The sequence below is a fragment of the Anopheles darlingi genome, chromosome 2 (genome assembly GCF_943734745.1).
Source record: "Anopheles darlingi chromosome 2, idAnoDarlMG_H_01, whole genome shotgun sequence".
Classification (NCBI taxonomy): Eukaryota; Metazoa; Arthropoda; class Insecta; order Diptera; family Culicidae; genus Anopheles; species Anopheles darlingi.
In genome coordinates this window covers 41,248,785-41,264,402 of record NC_064874.1, presented here as the reverse complement: position 1 = coordinate 41,264,402, position 15,618 = coordinate 41,248,785, and the positions used below count along the sequence as shown (strand labels likewise).

Below are 15,618 nucleotides of genomic sequence, written 5' to 3'. Positions count from 1 at the left end.
AAATCCATTTAAAATGTTTAAATTCATTCAACCGAAGTGAATTAAACGTTAGACGGGTTTATTACTGCTTTCTGCATAACATTTGGCGAGAAATATAGTTGTAGAAACGTATACAACAAGAAAATAAATCTTTGTGTTGTTAGTTTGAGCTCCAGATATTGCATAAAGCAACGTGAATCTTGATGTTTCTTAATTCACGTGAATGGGTAACGTGAATCTTATTAGCCGGAAAAGAAAACATGAGAAAAATATGCTACTTTATCTATTCCAAACATGAATGTTGTGATTGGTTTAAGCAGGTCGCCAGGACTGATTGAGAATGTTTGAAAATGATATTTTTCTATTTTGAAAGCTCCACTTTCCACTGGATATTATGATCAAAAGAATTGAAAAGAGGTTTTTCCTAGATTAAATATGCTCTCCCCACCTCCCAAGTAACAGTAACATAAGAGTCTTTTGAATAACTTTGCTGCTGGTTGAATTGCTTTAAAATACCTCTCTGGAGGAGATTCAGTAACTTCAAGCTGTCATTCCGATCCTGACACCGGTGGTTGAACTGATAGATTTTCGAATCGAATAGTGATTCCGTGAGTTTTCCCCGTTCCACCAAATCCCCAAACAGAGATGCTGCTGGCGAAAAACTCATTTTGAAAGTAATTTTCTAAGAAACGATATCTGGCTGCACCTTTACCGCAACATCACATCGCGCCCTTATTACGATTCCCCGGTACTTTGCATCCCTTAGAGATGACTTATCGTTCCGTTCCGCACTCAACCTAAACGAATTCCTATTCCTTCCATTCTACGCCCGCCGGAGCATGTAAGCTTTTCTATAGTCCCTTGACGATAGTCGTTTGGTTGGCCAAAGGGGGGATGAAGCCCCGGCAAGCATGGCACTGCAGAGCGGGATGTTCCGTGATTTCTTCGCCCTTTTTTGTGGCCTCCACCAGAGCAGGGAATGGCGCAACCACAGTCACCGGTTCCCGGGGGACCAGAACTACCGGCTTGTTTTCGTTACGCTCGCTGTTCCGATTATTTTCGAACAATAAACCCCTTCACTTCCGCAGATTTGCAGATTCGCTCGAAGGCCAGCCCCGGCCACCTGGTCTGGGCAAGTCACCGCCGCCCATTGTTGGATACCGGAATAGAAAATGGAAAAATGCACTTCCGGTCGCATTCCCGGTCGCCGCAGCAACCAGCACCAGATGCCGTAGCGATGGAGAACGAGCGAAAGAGAGAGAGAGAAAGTAAGCCAGTGAAGGAAAGCGAAGGGGGTGGGGGTCTAAACCAGCACAAACAAAGGCATTGGCCACGGTAGGTTTGTTCTGTACCGTGCACTGGCACCAAACCAGAGGGCAGTGGCATACTTTTCCCGCGCTTACCTGAAAGAATGCGCTGCGCAATCTGCTTTCCTGTGGATTCCATGTTTTCCGACCCCACACACACACACACACACACACGCCCATCCGCACACCAGATGCAGCTGTTATTTGCAATAAATTTCCGCTCGAAGTAATTTACTATGCAATCTGTTCACTAGCCGCCATCCGTTTCCGTCGGCTGTGTGTGTGTGTGTGCGTGTGAGCTCAGTGATCAGACGCGCACCGTTGCTGCGGTAACGACAACCCGGACAACCCTCGGTCAAGTAGCTAAGAACGTTGCGCTCGAAGTCGTCTGTCAGCGGATATGTCTTCCATGTGGACACCAGAAAGGCAAAGAGCAGCACCATCCATGAGCGATGGTATTTTTTGTGGAAAAATGCAGTCCTTTCTGTGGTCGGAAATGCGCACAGGATGGTTTCTTCAAAGAAAAAAGCCCCCCTCCCTCGCTAGATCTCCCGGTGAGATGTGGTTGACAATAACAATGCGCACACCCGGGGCCAGTGTCTCTCCCTCTCTCCGGGGGTCCAAATCTCGATCATCATATGCTCGCATAATAAACATAATTGTACCCGGGACAGACTATGAGTGCGGTCAACCATGGAACACTCGCTCGCTGGAACAATGATAAAAGCTTCTCGAAACAATGACTTTACCACAATGAAACCAAACCGTGGATGATTCCGGTGACTCTGACTCTGTCGGAAGACATTGAGTGCCCCGATCAGTAGCAGCACAGTAGCAATGACGCTCGCCACAGTTTTCCGTGTCCGTTAAGCCGGTTGACTAATAAATTGAAATCGAGACCATCCATCCGTACCGTAGGATGGGCCAACCGCGTTCCGTTGCACCGTTGAGCAGTGCTTCCAGTGGTATGGTTACCACTGTTACCAACGAGCAATAAAAGCTCTTACGCTGCGCTTCTAACAAACGCCCGGTACGTGCGGTCTTGAAGGAAAGTGTCCCCGATCGTGGCCCGCGGAACCTTCCTGCCGGAAGTGTATCGAATCCCATCACGTTTCACTTGGCACTAATGCTTGGCACCAGTACCTCGCCTCGTACTGCCTCGCCTCAGGGCGTGTGTATGTGTGTGTGGTGCCAAGCCAAGTGCAATAAACACAGTAGTGCTCATTCGCGACATTGGGCACATCGTAGTACTTGCCCAGCACCACCACCACGACACGTGGGCGACAGAGTCGCTAGAAGCGGATGCGGATCTTTTGATAATCATTCGAAGCTTCCCGGGTTCCATTTCCATTCCGCTTCGTCGTCGTTACTGTGTCACCAACTCCCGGGCTCCCGGGTGCTCAAAACATATGCACATCTGGCTGTGAGCAGCAGCCAGGTTCAGGGCTGGTGCCGGAATCCTCCCTGGAATGGCGCGAGTTCTTTGTGCGCTGTCCGTGGTGGAATTACCGGCGGACAGCGTACCGAAGCTACTAACCACAGGAAATCGTTTTTGGAGACCACCAGTTCGTGCCGGTGGAACTGGTGGCATTTTTTTGTCACGTTCTCGCAACCAAAACTCCCGGGCCCCCCCGATTCTGGGTTAGGTGGAACGTGATTTGAATGTGCTTTTGATGCCCTCCCTCCTGTCCGCATGAGTGCAGTAGTGTTGCTGCCGTTGGCAAATGAAGCGGAAGCGGAATTCACTTTCAAAGCTACGCACGGTGGTGCAATAAATTGGTGAAAAAATGAAGGTCACAGTATTATCATAACTTTGCACAACATATTTGACTGCCGGCTGGAAAGTACAGACGTGGCCTATCCCTGGTCTCCACTGCACTGCACTGATTCCCGAGGGTATAGTTAGGTGTTAGTTACACCTCTCCTGAAGGTTCGTGAGTGCAGTAAAAACGAACGGGATACTGAAATGCAGACTGGCAACGTAAAGCGGATGCACCTGAGCTAAGATTGGTGGCAATTTTTTGGGAATATTCCGCCTGAGTAATAAATGTTCTGTAAACGATTTATCTATCAAAAATGCATCCTTTGTCAAATGCCATCAAGGAAGCTTATCATAGTATTTTCCAAGCTATTGTTTAAATTCCTTTTTACTGACATAGATTAATGCTTTAATTTTTTTTTCGTCTATGCGTCTAGCATTCTCTCTGTCTATATCGGTAATAAAGGAGGCTTTACTTTTCAATATTATTTGTTAAATTTGAGTAAAGCGCCCACAAAGGCTCTGTTTGCTATGTCATAAAAAAAATAAAATAACTAATAATAAAAAAACGCGAACAGTTGTTCGAAAGAGCAACCTTTTCTGTTATCATCATGATCATTGGATTATATAGCAATTATCTCTTCTAATTTATGTAAGATAATCGATAAGATAAAAATCGATTTTTCAAAGAAATTTTTTGATGAACAATAGTGCTAATTTTCATGCTACTACTCATGGGTAAGCTATTCTTTAAACTATCTGACCCAATTCTACTGCGTAAGGTTTCTTCTAATCATCTGGCATGGTCTAGAAGATGAAAGGTGAAGTTTTGTTCTCTATAACATACCATAACTTATTTATAATACACGAAAAACCAAACAAAAATTTACCGGCTATGAATACATTGTTAGCGTAACACTTGTGCAAACCAATTATAAATATGTTATGGATCTGTTCTTGCCCCTTTTACGTGATATAATTAGCCAGAAGAAAAGGAACATAATGTTCTCATCTCCGCGAGAATGTTCTTCGAATGAACAATGTAGTTTTAGTTCATCATCCCAAGCTGCTCACCAATTGTACATGCAGCCACGTAAAATTCCTCTATTGAATTCGTAGATGGTATGGTGCCATCATTTGATCGACGACACAGGTACGATGAGATAGTAAAACCGCAATCTAAAGACCGTCCCCGTTTCCCCATAGCCTTCAATTAGGTGGTGAATGTCGTCGCGTCGCCACCGTTCAACCGTTCCAATGCATTGCATCACATGTGCGGTTCATTTGTACGCTTAAATCCGCTCAAGCATTACAAAGATTTAGCCAGAAAATCGTGTAAATCTGATTAAAACCACCACCGATGGTGAACCATTGAACATTGAACGCAGCACGGCGGTGATCCGCAGAACATGCATCGGTGGGGCTGAACAATGGAAGCTAAATGCCGCAACGCAACGATGAAGACAATGGTAATAGACACGTACCTGGGGTTTATAAAGCCAACTACCATCGTCTTACGAGCGTCACGTCCTTTCTCTGCATTCAATCGAGGGACCAATTTGCCCATATCCTGACACTGGCACTGTCTCCCAAGATGCATAAGCCGTATGTAACCGAGCGGCAAAACAGGAAAGTTACGTTTGTGTTCTTGATCAAATACAGTGTCGTTACACCTTCCAGTGTGCTGCGGATCCACCCGGAGCCAGCATCTCTGCGCTGCCAGACTTGCGAGCTTTCGTTTTGTATCCTCCTGTAGCCCGTGATGTCATCGACCGACTGCCATGCCATGCCGTTGTATCGAACTGGAATGCTGCTGTTCTTCAATAAGACTTTTTTTTTACATCACAGAACGATCCCATCCCGCCCTATACCGCACCCGGAACCAACCGGTCTGACTCACCGTTGGTACAACTTTACGTCCAACAGCCCCAGATAAGTCCGTGTAAATCCTTGTAAAACAATCCCGTTCGCCCTCTCTCGCCCACGGTCTCGTCTCGTTCGGATCGATTGCAAAGATCGACGAAATGGTGAGGAGGATGGGGGGCTCAGGGTGCGCAGTGCCCTCCACTTACCACGGATCGCAAAAGCTGACAGAAACGGATTTGCTTCCGGCGAAAGTATGACGTTTTTTTTTGGGGCGTGTAGCAGCGGATCGGTTCGTTCCGCCGTTCTCGCCGTGCACCGAAGTCGTGCTCTCTCTTTCTCTCTCTCTCTCTCTCTCTTCGCGATGCGATGAGGGATACCGTGTAATGTGCTGTCATGTTCAGTCAGTACGTCAGTCAGTTTGGTGAAGAGCCGCGAGCAAGGGTTTAAGTCCCGCGGCTCCTGCTCATCTTACGGACGTGGAGTTTGGGGTGGGAGCGGGCTCATAAATAAAATTCGCTTTCCCGACCCCCACTCCCACCTTCTATTCTCCCTTTACCCTCTTTTGGTGCTCTTGTGATTTCCTCCCTTACCGCCGGGAGTTCCGGAAGGGTTCGGCGTACTGATAGCGTACATTGTATGTTGTTGCTGCCCGCGAAGAGCAAACTCGCGCAGCGGTTCTCAGAAGTGAAACCGGACTTGCTGGTAAATTCATAACTTAACCATCATCATCATCATCATCATCATTGACACATTCCAACAAAGGGGATATGTTTTTTTTCCCTATCGAATCCTTGGTCAACGCGCAATGCACACCTCACAACGTTACAACATTATTCAGTTAACATGCATTCCCACTATCACTACCATTGTGCCCTTCTTCTTTGTGTCTGTGTTGATTGTGACAAACAGTCGAGTCGAGCCGATGATAATGTCAATGGCATTTGTTAAATATATGAAACTGTTTGATGAGACAGAGGAAACGTAGCCGTAGTTCCTTCGGTAGCTCATTAGCAGACTGGTTTACAGCGAACAAGCGAACTGGTTCGCGTCCAATGCTGCGACCGGAAAAGATAAAAGAGAATCTCGATTGTTGGCCGATGGCCCTTGAAGTTCTGTTCCGAAGAGCAGGAGGAACAAGTCTCCGTTTGGAATACTCCGTGGAGAGTGAATATTTAAAAATTCATTATAATTCCTCGAACGCTAGTGAACGGCTTCGGTGTTGGTGTCGGTGTGGCAAAAGCAAATGAAAACCGAAGCCGCATCAACGGCATTACAAATAACAGACATCATCAGCATCAGCTACTAGTTACTGGCACTCGCAGCGCACGGTCATGCTGCCTGCTGCGTGTTTGACGATGAGGTAGTACCACCGCCAGACAGCAGACACTCCAGATTCGAGGACTGATAATTAGAACTTTAGAACATCAGATCTCGAGTGTTGTGCCGCTTGTTTCAATGGCAGCACAAGGGAGGACGAAAGCTTTTAGCCCGCGGTCCATTCCCTTCGCTAAGTTCCACTTGAAGGCAAGTGCTTTGGCCAAGTTCTTCTTCTTCTCAGGCAAATCGGCACAGTGTGTTGACAGTGATTTACATCAAAGCACCACCACCGGCCATACCGTGTGCATACACGCACACACACACTTCGCGTGCATTGCAAGTACATGTAACTTCCTCATTTCCATTTCCTCAACGCTCTCCTGTAACCGCCCGTAAGTGGCAATCGTCTTTCCGTGGTTCCGTTTGGCTTCTCTGGCGACGCCTCGGTTTGTGACGCAGAAAGTTGGCGAAAATCGAAAATGTCTTACGGTAGAGTCTCGGTAGATGCATTGAGCCCCACCACCAGCGACGACGACGACGATGATGACGTAGCGACGGCGCTTGGACGTTGTGCTGCTGGAGTTGGAGAAGTTGTTAATGCTCTTTTGAAGCGGATTGTCGAGTGAAGTGATCATTAGAGCTCCGGGATGGGATGCACTACCGGTAGCGGTAGCGTGCAATCAGTAAGTTGTCGTCACTCTCCACTCCACTTTCGCCTTCCGCAATGTCGCTGTAATGTGATTTGTGGCGCTCGGCTCCGTGTTCCGCGAAATTATCACTTACCGAGAGCGCGAAATCGTGTTAAATTAGTGTTTAATTTCATGTTTGTGGTCAGCTGAATTATAATCAATTTCATGTCCGTTTTTTCCCCCTGTTGAAAACGTTAAAAAAGAAACCCGCTTCTCCTGTCGGAACCACCGGAATGCTGTAAAGTATTTATCCTCCGTGGTGCCGATGGCCCGCTAGCTAATGGCTTACCTTTCTTCGACACGAAACCGCAGGGATGATCGAACAGGAAATCCCGAAAATAATTACAATCCGGATCGATGCCCGGCTCCTTGCACAGACAGGTGGGCCGGAAGAACGGGAATGCCTGCAGCGTCCGGAGGGCCGCCTGGCATTTCGTTACGGTGACGGTGCTGCAAGCAACTGGAATGGAACGAAAGCAAAGAGAGAGAGAAAGAGAGAGAGGGGGGAGTGATTAACATAGAACTGCGAGAAAGGCATGGTAGGATAGAGCAGGAGGTGGTCCAACATTATGGTTGATGGTTAGGCTTCATCTAAGCTCCCCCAAAAACCCAGCCCGGGCCCGGTTTGGGGGGGGGGGGAGGGAGAAGGTTGTTATTTAATGATTTGCCCACGTCTTAAGCAGGCATTTTACACTTTCTGGGCACACTTCTCCTTCCGAAGGATATTTTTTTCGTTTCTTTTCCTTGTATTTACCTCCGGGAAGACGGAGGACGCCGGCCTGCCCGGTATAATTCACCGGAAACGAGCAGCGAGCAGCATCTTTGGTTTTGAGACTTTTCTTATAAGCTTCTTTGCCTTCTTTTTGCTTGATAAAACACTGCGGGAGCGTTGGGAAAAAAGGTCTGGTTTAAATAAAAGTAGGCAGCAGGATGGTCGAGCCGGCGCCTCCTTTGGATGGTCGCTTTTCTCATCCTCTCTCTCTCTGCCCGACGGGCGGGGGTTCATCACTTTTTCAATTGATTTCTCGGGTTTCCAACTGACCCGTGGCTGTTTTGCCTTTGCGTGAGTTTTCCACTTTTTTTTCTTCCTTGGGAGGCCACACGCACACACACACACATACACACACACGCGCCCGGTGTAATTCACCCCCGAAGCCGGGCTCTTCAGTCTCGGTTGACCCAAAAGTGTCAATGAATTTTTATGAGGGACTAAAAGAGAAAGAGAGAGTGATAGCGATAGAGAGAACGGGATAGAACGAGAGAGAGAGAGAGAGAGAGAGAGAAAGCACACGTCTGACCAGGAATGGAGGATATTTCCTTTCACGTTTTTCCTTTCCTTTCGCACTAGCCGTGACAGGGTCCGTTGGTACGGTTTTCGGATTTTTGAAGCTCATCCACCGCCGAAACCCACCTTCCCCGACCGGTCCGCTGATGGTGCACAGGTGGTGGAAAATGAAATTTTAATTCCTATTAAAAGCACTCCGGCCTGCTGGTGGGCGGCCCCGGGCTTGAGGCTTTGGGGGGTATGAGGGATAGAAAAATGGGTAAAAGCTGGGGATATTTTATCAATTACCATGATTTTGCGGTTACGATACCCTTCCCCTTTTTTATCGGTGTTGTTGCGGTATGCCGGGTTAATGCACTCGACAGCTACCGCCTTTAGCTCAGTATATGAGGTTCAATTTGTGGAAGAAAACGAAAGAAATCACACAAGATGGCGGAATATTATTTCCGTAAACTTACGCAACCATAACACAAGATAAGTTTGTTATGCTTTTTGGTGATTGTTGAGAAGAAGGTTAAAAAAATTAACAACGCTTTGTTGAAGGCTTCTAACTAACTCGTTATTTGATGGTTTTTAGTTCTCATAGGTTACTATGCTCATGCCCCGAAGCGTGTTCAAGGCCTTCTTCTATTTTCACAAAAAAAAACGAAAACGCAACATAACCTCAAACAGAGGTCAAACAGAGAGTCCCCTGTGCTATTGCTATTGCTGGTGCGTTCATTCACTTCCATTCGATCGGCCGACAGCTCGCAAATTGACGCTTCCCTTAACGGATCGTTCGGAATGAAATTAGCATATTCGCGCAAATTACATCGAATCACTGTCCGTGTCTGTGTGGCAGGAGAGAGAAAAAACAGAAACCCGAAGCAAAAAGCAAAAGAAGCCAAAAGTCACTTAATCAAATTCGCTCCCTACTCCGCTTCCCCACCGGAGGTAGGAAAATGAAAAATGATGTCTACATCCTTTACGCCAATTCCGATCGCGCTGCTCGAAGGCCGGGTTGGCGCTGGGCGGTGGGCGAGTGGGCACTTTCCGGCCATTGACGCACCGCATCAACGCCAAATTACGAGCGTGCCAAATTGGCCCCGATCAACCTCTTCCGAACAACACCTTCCTCCTCCTTCGGGCGTGGAAAGTAAAATGATTGGTGATGGTGGTGGTGGTGGTTGTTCGCGGTCAACTTATGTAGCGGTAGTTCATTACATTCGATTCACCGCTGTCACCGGGTGGGGCTGGTGGAACGCAGGAAAGTGACCTTCAATCGACTGAATGATGATGGTGACCTCCCCCTCCTCCCCAACATTCACTCCTGACGGTTTGCTTTTTCATCATTTTTCACTCCAACCACAACCAGTTTGCGTTCTTTCTTCGGGACACAGAACCCCCCAAACATTCGCGCAACGTCACACACACACACACATGCGGGGGTGCGAGCGCGATCACACCTTGATTTTCCCACCGCAGGCGAGAAGGCAATTATCGGACGATAATAAATTATTTACAAGCCACATATTTATAGGCCCCGCGTGTTGGCCAGCCTTCCCCTCCCCCGGGGGTACGGTGTGTGTGGTTCAAGATGTTGTGACCGAAAGTGGACTCTCGCCGGGTCGAGTTTGCTCAGCTTATGTAAGTGACAAAGGAACGAACATGGTTTGAACCTTTCCCTAATCCCACGATACATCACAGGATTCATTTTAATGAAAGAAGTGACGTACCAAAACAACGAAGGAGTGGCGAATGTGGGTTGGAAGTGAGTGAGGTGACTGTAAGTTCAACCGATCAATACAAAGCGTCAATCATTACACTTTGAATCATTCTGATCGGTGGCAAATAGTCTAACCATTGCTCCGGAATGAGAAACCGTCTGTGGGGATGATTAAGCCACCAGAGCAATCGGATATTAAAGTTATTAAACCATTCTCATCAGCTCATCGTGCCAATTTCAACAAAATACTTCAAAACTGTTATAGGGAGCATATTAACAGTGAATTAAATAATGTTATGAATTCTTTCTCGTTGCCTGTAAGCACCAGGTTTGCTAAACCCTAAAATCAACTAACTTTCAAAACAATCGTAGTGAGTTCTCATTCTAGACAGCATCATCATTGAGAAGTACTTCAAATAAATCCCCGAAACAAAGCCCCGAAAATGATGCTCTACTTTTTTCATAAACATTTTTTATCATTTCTCGTTTTTTTATAATACATATTTGCGACCAAACCACAACATAATTCAATGCTGCTCGACATGTTAATGGATTGAAATTTTGCCAAGTGGGACAATCAACATTGGCCATCAGTGATCTGTGTGATTGCATGAAATGGTCAGTAGATTTGACCTGGTCAGTGAAATGGTCAGTAGATTTCAAAAATTAAAAATTATCCGTGATTGTCCTCAAAATTTGCCAATAATGTATCAATGAATAAGAGTTTATCAAGTAGATATATAATATTTAACTAGCATGAACCATTTAACGTTATGCTATCGATTGACATCATAGCACGCCAGCCAGCTAGCAGCTTGAGTTGCTAAGTTACAAGTCCTAGTTCACTGTTTCATCCACTGTTACGCCTACTATGCCGTTGTGTGTGTGTGTGTATGACGGTCCAATAGTACAGGCGCTCTAGCAACCCATTTGCTTTCACAATGACCTTTTGCTTTTCTCAATCTCCGCGCTGATACGCGATTGAAAAAGTCAAGCAACAAAACCAGTCAATAAACCCACCAAGCGCCCACCGTCCCACCCACGGAAAGGCATAACTAACTTTTTCTTACCATTTGTACCAACACACTGACTAGCATAAACCTCAATCTCGGTTTATTTATGTACCAAAGAAGGAACACGCCTTATTGGTGGTGTTGGTGGTAGAAAGGAAGGGAAATACAACATTCCTTAAGTCGCCGAGACGGCCAGACCAACCGCCGTGCAACGTTAACCGTGATCGTAGAACAGGTACAGCTTTCGTTTCCGTCCCTCGTAGTCCGTTCCCACTTCGTTTGCCAGTCATAATCCTCTCCCCCACCCTTCGGACGTTCCTAACTTCACGCTAGTGCCAGAGAGAGAGTACCTCGGGCCGGGCCTTGACTGACTGGTTGGTGGACGAGGCGAACGAAACGAGCGACGTGTGTATAATTATACTTTCCACGATTTTTTGGTCGATTTTCTTGCTGCTTGCTGTCCAACGCGAGGTGCTTTCAAGGTAACCGAGGCCACCCCCCTCGGGGAGGTTGGAAGATTCCTTTCCCTTCACCAAGGAGCGATTCCTTACTCCGTCGGGATGGGAAGGGGGCCGCTGCGTGGTCGTCGTGGTATCGGTTTGCGAAATCTACGCGGACTGGAAAACAGCACCCGGGCTGGCACCCTTGGGGCTATCCAGTTGGTCGTCGGTCACCGGAGCGTCATCACTAACACACACACACACACCAACACACCGACTTCGGTACCGTGGTAACCGAGCCAAGGAAAACCATTTTCCTTTTCCTTCCAGCTTCTGCTTCGTGGTGTGGGTTATGGTACAATTGTTTTTGGTTTTCTTTTTTCTGGTCCTCCGTCCGACAAGCACCTGCTGTTACTGGACGTTGGTGCTGCTCGGGGAGAAGGGCGAAAGAGCCCTGGCAAAGGCGAGGTCCTGCCTGCTGCCTTCGGGTGATCAACGATAGCGGCAGTAATTTGCATGGATTTTTGGATGGATCACCTACAGCGGGCCGACACATGAAACGGGGCGAACGGTATGCTACCGTCGGTTGGTTATTTTGTAACCGACAAGCAGCGCGAAAAGCTCCGCTTCGTTATCGATTGCTCGTGGGTCCGAGTCCGACTCCAAAACGTTGAGTTTGTTTTTGGCGCTGACTCGCGGGAGTCGGAAGCGTTCAGGCTGGTCGCTGGCGAGTTACATGCGTAGAATTGTTTGGTGGCCGGTGGTTGAATTAATTTAATTTTCCACGTTCCACGTTCACCACGAGGAACGTCGTGATGTAGCGATGGTTTTTGGAGCGTTGGATTTGATTCGTGAAGCCGTGAAACCCGAAAAGTGTAGCTATTGCTGGTAAGATGTTTGGGACTTATCATGGGCGGGGTCCAAGCATGGTCCAACGCATGATGAAAAGACACTTCGCGTGTCGGAGAAGTCCTTTCGATACTTATACATCAGATGTTCGCGGATCTATGATTTTTTTCCCACAGCGGCCAAGAGAAGAGTAAACAGCGAGAGCACGTTACCGTCTTCTTGGTGATATTCGTTGTGACAAAAGTTTATTCAGTTTTGTGGGTTTATACAGGCCACATATGCTTGATACCTACATTATTCTATACTAGCTGTGCTGTTGTGGACGATCAGTGTCGGAAATGTGTACCTGTTTGTGGTGGATATGGTCAGCCAGTACTACAACCATCGGCTGAGCTGATGGTTTATTTGATCACTTCTGATGATAGCAACTTTTGTTTTGTGTTTATTACTCCACAAAATCATTCTTGCGAAATCTCGGCGAGAGGCTCAGTTCAGTAATTGTGGTCCTTACTCATACTCATAAGAGATAATACAAACAATGTTTCAATTGTTGTCGTGTGGCCATCTGAAGACATTTAGTTTACCAGTTTCACTTTTCTTCAGCGATTGTTGTGATTCATGTGCTGCTACCATTTAAAAACCCATTTCACAATTAAAACACAATAGTAGATGTGGCGAGACCTATGGAGATGGTTATGACGTGCCTTGCTCATTGAGTTTGACCCAATAAGTTTTTGAAAGCCTTTCTCATTATGGAAAGACGTTTTTGGTGATAAATGTTATGCTTTAGCTTTTTTGCATTTCATTTCGAATGCCTTTAGTAAAAGGACTCTTTCTGATTTTGCCCTCTAATGGATTAGTAACTTCAACCCAAAGTAATTTGTCGTCGTTCGGCGATATTGGTGGTTCGTTAGGTAAAATGTAGCTTTTAGCGTTTGATATCCTCTTAATAACTCCTTATTTCAAACTAGATACCGCTTCATGCATGTAACACAGTTTTAAATTAACATAAATATAAATTTCAAACATTTGTCATCGTTTTTTCATCCTTCTCTAAATCCACAATCCACTCCAAAGGCCACAAAAGTCTTGTGTTGGCGTATCATAGCAGGAACTTCAATAATGATAGCAAATCGACTTCATAACGTGCCTTGCCCGTAATTTGCCGAAACTTTTAAAACAATTTCTTCAATTTCCGAGATGCTTCAACGGTTTCACTACTCAAAATTGAGTATCAGAACATCCAAACCATCGCGCAAACAATTGTGTTTGTATCTCCACAACATTATAATGCATAATTTTGCTTTCCGAGTAGGGATCGGCATTACGATCTTTGTTAGTGCAATTGATTCTTAAGATAAAATGCTTCTTCCGCGTCATTGCCAGTGTGATTATATAAACTTTAAATTCTTAAGTAGTTAGTTCATCGTAACCACTGGTATGATATGTTTAAACAATTTTCCCTCATATTGTAGTGTTCTGATCACAAAACGACAACTTCTTATCAATATCAACCCCGCGATACGAGCAACCCACACAAACTCTCCGAAACAATAACAAAAACAAAAGGCAAAATGCCTCCCCGAGGGAAGGAAGCAATCTAATCTACTAATCTCACCAACACAACCTACTTCCAAACCGAATCTCAGTTCAGGTTCGGTGCCGCCATCGCCGTCGCCGGCGCCGGTACCGGCACCGGCACCGGTCTGTGCTCGATTGACCACCGTAATTGTTGCCATTAATTTCAACCTGCCCGACGGATTTGTACCCTTTTTAGCACGGGGAATGGATATGGCGGCCGCACGGCAAGGACCGCTCTCTTAAGGCCCCTTCTACCAACCCAAAGGGAACAGCATCCATCGGACGGTAATCCGATTGCCCGTTATTGGTCGACATTAAGTAGCCGGAACGGTGGCGAAAGTGTTCCCGGTGGAGCAAAAACTGGTCCAAAAGACCTTGGCTGTCGGGGGGATTTTTTTTGTAGTGGCGACCTCGGGGTCTCTGAGAGGGGATGTTTCTCGATTAACTCCCCAGACTCCGCCGAGAATTGGCCGATGGTTGGCATCACGCTTGGTCGGTTGGTCTCTACAATAGCCCTGGTCGAGTACTCCGATGACAGTAAACAAGTAACAAAATGCTTTCTAATGTGCTACTAAAAACGAGACAGCAGCCATTGGGCTCGTTGCTCCGGTAACCGGTCCGGAACCGCCCCCTTCAAAAACTCCATAATCCAACCTACGACCGTTACGTTGTCGTCATGGTCGCCTTCGTTGTTGCTACGTTCAAACTTTCAAAGGCACCCCATTTGCTAGGCCCAAAGTTGAAACCATAAATCCCGCCCTAGTGCGGTAATCAATTTTCTTCTCTTTTTTCTTGTTTTTCCCTTTCGTCCTTTCCATTTCGTTCCGCGACTGGGCAAAAGGGGAAAAGAGAAGAGCGCCCACAAAAACGCCCCCATGGAAAGGTGAAATAAAATATGATGATTATTGATACGCCTCGCGAATGAAGTGGAGGCAAAAATGATTATTATAATATTCATTAGCATGCATTTTAATTTTCGCTGAAACCCATTTGATGGATCGCCTTCGTCGTCGTCGTCGTCGTCGTCGGTTAGGAAGGAGGAAAATGGCGGCAGATTAAGACAAAGCAGCATCACAAACCGCCTTTGCCTTTGGCCTGCCAAAAAAAACAAAACCATCAGCGAGAACACCAAACGTGCTCTTCTTTTTTTGTTCGTGGGTGAGTCGATGAGTCGATGAGTGGGTGAGTGGGTGGTGCTTTGCATCTACGTTAAAAATGCATACACGCGCAGCAAAAGGACGTGGGCACAAAACCGGACCGGCTCGATCCAAGGAGGCGCCTTCGCCATCCTCGAAATAGAATCACCTGTACGTTGCTCTCTCTCTCGCTCTCTCTCTCTCTCTCTCTCTCTCTCTCTCTCTCTCTCTCTCTCTTCACCTCTGGCGTTGTCTGTTCAAGGACAAACGCCAGCACCGCGCACCGACGACCAGCCAGCGAATGACAAATTGCTATTTACGACCACTTTCCGTTTTCCGTTTTCCGTCGTCCTGTCACCTGTCACCTGGATGCCCGGAGATGCCCGGGAGATGTCCCGGTCTCGGTGCACACAGAATAATGGGGCGCTTCTTTTCCGCTGCGACTGCGTCTGCTTTCTTTTGTTTTCTCTATTTGTCCTGCGTCCTGTGTCGTCCATCTTTTTGCACTCGCTTGCGGCAGTATACGCAGCCGGAGGACAGCCGGAGATGGAGATGATGATGATGTTCCGTGTTCCGCTGGACGGGACACCCAACCCACCCTTCCCCTCCCACCACAGGGAATTTTCCACTCCAATGCCATTACAGAGAGTACGATAATGAATTAACGGAACAGGGAACCGGTGGTAATGAAT

At 46.8% G+C, this 15,618-nt stretch overlaps 1 protein-coding gene across 3 annotated transcripts in view; it reads right to left on the bottom strand.

Annotated features, from left to right (window-relative positions):
• The window catches only part of LOC125949240 (uncharacterized), a 128,183-nt gene that overhangs the window by 26,184 nt on the left and 86,381 nt on the right, over window positions 1-15,618 (bottom strand). For all 3 annotated transcript variants that reach the window (XM_049676082.1, XM_049676080.1, XM_049676081.1), the window contains one exon: window positions 7,207-7,377. In XM_049676082.1, coding sequence (XP_049532039.1) covers window positions 7,207-7,377 — 171 coding nt within the window. The remainder of the gene's footprint in view (window positions 1-7,206; window positions 7,378-15,618) is intronic.